The sequence below is a fragment of the Gavialis gangeticus genome, unplaced genomic scaffold (assembly GCF_001723915.1).
Source record: "Gavialis gangeticus isolate Ggan-Ray unplaced genomic scaffold, GavGan_comp1, whole genome shotgun sequence".
NCBI classification, from domain to species: Eukaryota; Metazoa; Chordata; order Crocodylia; family Gavialidae; genus Gavialis; species Gavialis gangeticus.
In genome coordinates, this window is record NW_017729022.1 from 154,296,485 (window position 1) to 154,304,287 (window position 7,803).

Sequence of the window (7,803 nt, forward strand, 5' to 3'; positions counted from 1 at the left end):
CCACAAGATGAACATGAGCCTTCAATGTGATGTTGCGGCTAGCCATAGATGCTTCTCAAGCAAATCCTGAGATGTCATTCTCCCCTTGTACTCAGCTTTGATGAGGCCACAGCTGGAGTACTGCGCAATTCAAAAAAGATGTGGAGAAGTTTGAGAGGGTGCAGAGGAGAGCCACACGCATGATCAGAGGTCAGGAAATCAGACCTTACGATGAGAGGCTGAGAGCCATGGGACTCTTCAACCTGGAATAGCACAGGCTCAGGGGTGATCTGTTGGCCACCCATAAGTTTATCAGGGTGCTCATCAGGATCTGGGGGAACATCTATTTACCAGAGCACCTCAAGGGATGACAAGATCAAACAGTCACAAACTCTGCCGCAACTGATTCAGGCTGGACATAAGAAAGAACTCCTTCACTGTCTGAGCCCCAGGGTTTGGAATAGACTGCCACCGGAGGTGGTTCAAGCACCCACTTCGAATGCCTTCAAGATATATTTGAATGCTTATCTTCCTGGGATCCTATGATCCCTGCTGACTTCCTGCCCCTGGGGCAGGAAGCTGGCCTTGATGATCCTTCAGGGTCCCTTCCAGCCCAAATGTGTATGAATCTATGAATATATATGAAAAAATTATAAATTTGTTAAAATTTTCCAGGTATGGAATTGAATTATCAGAGGGTCATCTTAAATTTGTCCCCCCCCTACCACTGCTACAGTAGGGAAAGCAGTGGCGGGGGGAGGGGGTGTCAAGCAGCCTCCTTACCTTCTGCTCGTCCTGCTTCTCCAGGCCCCCTGCCATCCCCATCCGACCCCCCCCCCACAGTGTCTGCCCCCCACAGCCTCTGCCCTGGTTCTTGTCCCCTGTCTGCTCCCCACAGCCTCTGCTCCCTTCCCCCTCCTATTACTGTCAGATGTGGTGCTGACCCCATTCTCTCCTGAGGCACAAAGCATATGGATGCATGGCTCTTGCCCAGCCATACAAACACATTTTGGGGCTGGAGCTGTACCAATGCTGATAGGCTTGGCAGGTGACAGAGTTTCCATGTGTTCAGTGCCCAGCAGTGAGTGGAGCCAGAGCTGCTCCTGACAGTAAAGGAAGGGGAGAGGAGACAGAAATACAGGGGCAGAGGCTGCCAAGAGCAGGTTGGGGGAGGGGGCAGGCAACTGCTAGTGCTCTGACTCTGGCCCCAACTTGGGAGTGAATACCTGTCCCCCTTCCTGCCTTTTATATGAATCCAAGATGAGGGGCTTTTTTCCCCAGGCTGCATGGGTAAGGAAACCTGGTTTTGGATGTGAGTAAATATGGTAGTAAAAATATTTGTGCTTAAATTCATGCTGCTAAACTGATAAAAAATGTTGAGTCACTGTCTCCTTAGTTATCAGTATTTTATTTCTGATTTATTCATGCAGTTACTGGAGATTCTGTATTACATGGATCTTGAAAATGTGCTTCCAAGAACAGAAGACTCTATGAAAATGAATCCAAAAGAGCTCTTAAACTGGACTACAAACATTGCAGATACCTCCACCAAGTATAGTCTCTATTTTTTATTTTTCACTGGTCTACAAAAATATATGTTGATTACAAATTGAAATGTTTTAAATTAGTCTCTGGGTATTTTTACACATGTTCTGGGATGCGGCGCCAGGCACTTTAATTAGCGAGCTGTGCTAATTAAAAGTGCCTGCGCGTCACGTGATTCAGTATCACAGCACTGAAAAAATGGTGGTGGGGTGCTTTTAATTAGAGGTCATCAAAATTGTTTTATTTCAAGCTGCCCCACTGCCATTTTTTCAGTGCGGAGATGCTGGAGCACAGAAATTGCTATGCTCCAGCAGACTCGATTAGCCAAGTCTTCTCCGATGCGCTGGAAATAAGCAGACTCGCCGCATGTCTGTATGACCTCTTTGGGATTACTTCCTTCTGAAGTAAAGACTTGTCATTCTGAACTGTTTTAGCTTTTACCTCACTGAACTCCAAATCTAAATATGAAAAAAATATCAGCTGTTCAGTGTACTAACATGATAAGTTACCTGGTAGTAAGCATGTTGGTTACAGTGGGGAGATGTTAAGTACATGCTCCGTATTCTTTGACAACTGATTTATCTAAAAAGCATCTAATAAATATGGCCAGCACATCTACAGTTGAGTAGTAATTAGGAACTAACAAGTTGCTCCTGCTGTAAGAGATTGGAGTCAATAGATGTCATATGGCATTTCTTGAATGGCGAGCACCAAATTCTGTAGAGTGGTTTGATGCATACACACTTCACACTGGGCACATCAGTCATTTGTGTCTGTTCATGAGGAATCTATTCAACAGTTCCAGAGCTCAGGATCTATTTTAAACTATCAAATACTGTAGTTTGCAACATAACATTTATAAGAAATTGTATCAGTGATTTAATTTTTTTTTATTGGAATGACAGAAATTGACAGGATTACTCATAACATTGCAATCCCTACAGAATGTTTGTATGTTGGCAGTGATTATAAAAAAATAATGGCACTTGCTAATAATCAGTTAATCTGTCACCTGAGATATCATAAAACTTAAGAGTGTCAAATGGATTGAGAAAAAAGAAAACTAGCCTGGGTGGATTTTTTCCTCCTTGGGCTCTTCCAGTATTAAACATCAAGCTAAAAATAAGAAGTTGTTGTGACTTGGAAAGAAGGAATTGAAAGTTCGTAAGCATTCAGTTTTGTTGCATTTTTCCCCAATCTTTGGCTGAATAAATACCCATTAATTATAATGGTGAATTCTGGCCATCAAATGAAAATTAATTTGATATGCGGTGTTATATAGAGAGGAGTGTGCTTTGCCAGTGGCAAGAAGCAGATGTTAACCAAGATCAGGTTAATATGCACATTTAGTTGTAGTTGACACAACATCTGGTTCAGGGGTGATGGCAAGGTCATGTGGCTTACATCTAGGTTGCCAGGTTCCGGTTTTTGCTGTGAAGTGCTGACTACTGTAGAGGACTGGCTGTTCAACAGAATGGAGTTGTTCAGTGCAAAAAGTATGATACACTTAATATCCTTAAGGTAGCCGTCTTTCTCCCACCACACATCCCCTAAGCTGTCTAAGAAAAAGCAGCACTTTAATGAACAAGGTTAACCCATGACAACATATTCCACCTTTGGGCATAAGCAGTCATATTGACAAGAGTTCTCAAGAGAGTCAGATCAACTCAGTCGATTCTAAAATTGATTTTAGCCTCATCTCAGCCCATTTCAGGAACTACCTAGCCCACTTCAGGCAACTTTGGTCCTATATCTCTGGGGACAATGCGTCTTGAACAGAGTTGCAGTACTAATTGGCCCACTGTTTGAGCCAATGGCATCATATTCTGTGCTGTATTTGTCATTTTAGTGAGAAGGTCTGAGGAAATCCAGGCCCTGATGGCAGGGCCCCCCCTACACAGTTTTCCATCTTCACAAGTTATCCTTAAAACCCATCCCAACTTCCTGCTAACAGTTTGTCCTGGGATGTGACAAAGTATGTCTGAATGGTTCTCCCAGGATTGCATCATTGAATCAGTCGCAGAAAAGTGGCAGCCTGATTGGACAGGCATTCCTGGTGCTTTTCTGCTCCAGAACAACCAGTCACAACTTGTTCCAGGATAAATAAAACATCTGTTCCTAGCATGAGATCCCACATCTGAATGGACTAGTTGCTGCTTTAGAGTCCCCTGCAATGGAATTACCCTATAAACAAGCAGTTGACAGAGAAGGAGGTTATTTACTCTGCACTAAGTTGTGTTCTTCAAGCTATGTCCCCATGCCCTTTTTCCTCAGTCTGGCATACCCAGGGCTTCAGGGCTAAGAAAAACTGGAGCAATGTAAGTACATCCTGGCCCTCATGTCCTCAGTGTGATGAAGTAGAATATCAAGGCACATGCATATGCCCTATCAGTATCATTGATCACAACACTCTCCAAGCTTGAGTGTGTGTGTGTGATCCATGAGCATTCATGATGGAATGTCCCAGCACATCTGGTGGATGTGTTGGGACGTTGAGACAGCACATCTCAACTCCAGTACTGGAAGGTATTTTATTTTATTTGATGATGTCATTTTACAATGACAGATGCTTAGATTAGTTTTCTTAGCTTGTTTCTATTGGAAGGAAGACTTTTAGGTATTTACTCTTGAATATAATTAAAGTTAGCAGAGCTGTTTTTAAGTGTCAGTGGATATCTGTAGTGTGTTATGCCAGAACATCTTAGCTTCTCCATCAGTGTAACCAGTTACTTTGATTTTGTGTAATTTCTTAATCAAGCTAACTCATTCGAAGAATTTAGGCAATTTTGATGAAGTTTATAGGTCTGAGGCTGCACAGGCTCCTCCCCTGTCATGTGAGCCCTCAGGGCTCCCAGGACCCAAGGGTGTGAACAGGAAGCAAAAGCTGAAGAAAGGAGCATCAGCAGCCTGGGAACCTTGGCAGCGGTGACCAGGTAGAATCTCATGACTGCAATTTAACTAACACCTTGTGGGCCGGATGCAGCCCATGAAATGTTGGACAGAGCTAGTTATACCTATCTTAGCTGTATTTATTTATTTTTCAGTTCCCAACTAGATCATCCCAGCCAAAATTTTGTCTAGCTGGGTTTTGAAAACCTCCAAGGATGGAGCTTCTACCACCTCTCTGGGTAACTTATTCCAGTGTTTTACTACCTCCTAGTGAGAAAATCCTTCCTAATATCTAACCCAAACTTCCCTTGCTGCAACTTGAGACCACTGCTCCTTGTTCTGTCATCTGTCACCGCTGAGAACAGTCTAGCTCCATCCTCTTTGGAACCCAACTTCAGGTAGTTGAAGGCTGCTATTAAATCCCCTCTGTCTTCTCTTCTCTAGACTATATAAGCCCAGTTCCCTCAGTCATAAATCATGTCCTCCAGCCTCCTCACCATTTTTGTTGCCATCCGCTAGACTCTCTAATTTCTCCATATCCTTTCTGTAGTGGGATGCTCAAAACTGAACACAGTACTCCAGATGTGGCCTTACCCATGCTGAATAGAGGGGAATAATCACTTCCCTCGACCTACTGGCAACGCACCTACCAATGCAGCCCAGTATGCCATTAGCCTTCCTGGCAACTAGGGCACACTGCTGACTCGTATGCAGCTTATTGTCTGTTGTAACCTCCAGCTCCTTTTTTGCAGAGCTGTTAGGCAAGGTGATGACTAAAATGTCTAACACAGGTGGAAGAACAATGATGTAAAGAGAGAAAATAGTCAGCAAAGATAGCTAATGTTCTGTTCTCAATTAAAAGAATTTTAAAGGATGTGGGCTTAGGATCTCCACTTGTATCTACAGTAGAGACCTAACACCACCTAACAGTTGAACCATTCCCAAGTGTTATTGAGTGGGAACTGGTTCATAATTGTCATGGCTCAAAGGTATCTGCACATACAGTGCCTGGGCATTCCAGGTAGAGTGGTCACCTTTTAGAGGTCAAAGTGCTGTGGTGGGGGGAGAGGTGAGAGTCAGCACCCAGCCCAGCATGCCTCACAGTGGACAGGTTGGTGGGGAGGTTGTCTGCACCTGTGCTTAGAGACTTTCAGGGGGTGGGAGACCTGGGGATAGGGGTACTTTTCATTTTTCTGCTTTCAATTCTCTCCTAAATATGAGTTCACAAAAGTTCACTAGCCTGCATTTGACCAAACTCTTCCGAGTGTGCTGGGTGTTAGAAAGACAGCTTCTGTTGACTAAGCAGTTCAAGGAAGCTCACTGATTTAAAAAAAAAAAAGAAGTACCAAGAAAAGGAAAAAATGGGGCAGTTGAGTTCTTCCTGTGCATCAGTGACCAGTTCCAGTAGCATGGGAGTTAGAAGTGATGCAATGTGGGATGCCTGGAGAACTGAACAGGTCTTTGTCAAAGAATGCTTGATGTCTGCATATAACCCTGAACTGGTGCACCATGAGCTGGTTCAAAATAATACCTGTTTTTTCCGCATATACTTTTGGACCATACCAGCCAACTTTAAAAGCAGTTTAGCAGACCTTTATATCTGTTAGTTTCAGATTGAAACTGCATTTAAACCAGGCTAAGTGTTACGTGTGTCTGTACCCTCTGTTAGGTATAGGGCCTCAACCTACCTTCTAGAGGGAGGAACTAAATAGGAATAAAACAGGTTTTATGGAAGCAGAAGGAACAGGATATGTCTCTTTTAATTTTAAATTTATATGCAACAAATATTGAGACTGTATAGACATTGTGCACTCGGCTTGTAAACCATCCTTTAAAAACCCATTTGAGGATGTTCAATACCTAGTCTGCCATGCTGCCAAAAATTTCATATTCATAAAACACAAAATCCTCATGACTAACCAAAAATCCAGATGTTATTTCTCCTCTGGGTGTGTATTCAGGTGCTGAACTTTCATAACAGATTAGACTGGGTTGGATTTCAAGCTGGCAGCAGCTAACAACATATAATATATTCAACAAGTGAGAAGATATTTTAATATTTTCTGCCAGTTACGATTACCAAGTGTTTTTAAACGTGAAGTTATGGCAAAATTTACTGTATTTTTATTATGTGTTCTTTACCTTATTTTTACAGCATTGAAATTCAAAGCATAGCTCTCAAATTTGCTTCAAAATTGGTCATCCATCTTGTAGAGAATTGCCAAGAGGTAAGGGATGTATATTTTTCTTAAAGAAAGCATATTACATATTAAGGTTTACTTAGTTTGTTTATCGTAATAGAAGGCATTAATATTGTTCCTTATCTAGAATTCACTTTAATTCTCTCTTGTTTTTTATTGTGTTTGTAAGGCTTTTTATTATGAGTCTTTCCATCTTTACCCACTGTACCCACTACATTCTGAACTGGCAGATACCACTTTAATGTACTCACCTTTAAGGATAGGTCTCCATTGATCTTTAGAGTTGACCTCGAGGTCATTCTTAGCCAACCTGAGTCACATGACCTTTCTGCACCTTATCGTACCTTGTAGCCTGCACCAGTGCCATCTGCATTTTGCTGCTGATCTCTTGAGTGCAGCACTAATATGTATCCTTTGCACCTTACTGAAGCAGCTCACTTTTAAGAATAGGTCATCAGAGTGTGTCTGTCTTGCTCGTCTTATGAATGGTAGAGAAGGGAATGGGTTTTGGAAGAACTGGAAAACAGGAATACTGTGATTGATGCTGGTGGACTTTTAGTCTTAAGGCTTGGGTGATTTCTGAATAGAATTAAGAAGTGAAGATCAGCAATAGAATAGAAACAAGGGTGAAGTGAAGATCACATCTGGAAATTCAACAGAGTTCTAGAGCTGGTCTGGACTGCTGCCAAGGGTTAAATTTAAATGTTTACAGAATAGATGGTCAGCATATATGAGTTTAAGGATGACTTTAAATTTGACCCTAACTGTTAGTGTAGAGAGAATCCCTTAGGTAAGTTGAATTTGGGCACATTAATACATCTTTTCAGTACAGGGTTGATTCATAGGGTATTTGATTCCTAACATCCTAACAGCCTGCCATGGAGAGAGACATAACATACATATTCAATCATAGAATCATAGAAGTAGGGTTGGAAGGGATCCTGTAGATCTTCAAGTCCGACCCCCTGCCTGGGCAGGAGAAAAAACTGGGCTCAGATGATCCCAGCTAGGTAGGCATCAAGCCTCCTCTTAAAGACCCCCAGGGTAGGAGCCAGCACCACTTCCCTTGGAAGTTGGTTCCAGATCCTAGCCGCCCTGACTGTAAAGTAGTTCTTACGGATGTCTAATTTAAACCTACTCTCCAACAACTTGTGACCATTATTCCTTGTTATGCCAGGGGGTGCTGGGG

The 7,803-nt window shown here is 42.5% G+C and overlaps 1 protein-coding gene across 4 annotated transcripts in view; it reads left to right on the plus strand.

Moving 5' to 3' along the window:
* Positions 1–7,803, plus strand: part of THADA (THADA, armadillo repeat containing) — a 368,709-nt gene that overhangs the window by 287,919 nt on the left and 72,987 nt on the right. For all 4 annotated transcript variants that reach the window (XM_019516368.1, XM_019516370.1, XM_019516371.1 and 1 more), the window contains exons 34-35: positions 1,410–1,531; positions 6,569–6,641. In XM_019516368.1, the coding sequence (XP_019371913.1) occupies positions 1,410–1,531; positions 6,569–6,641 (195 nt within the window). The remainder of the gene's footprint in view (positions 1–1,409; positions 1,532–6,568; positions 6,642–7,803) is intronic.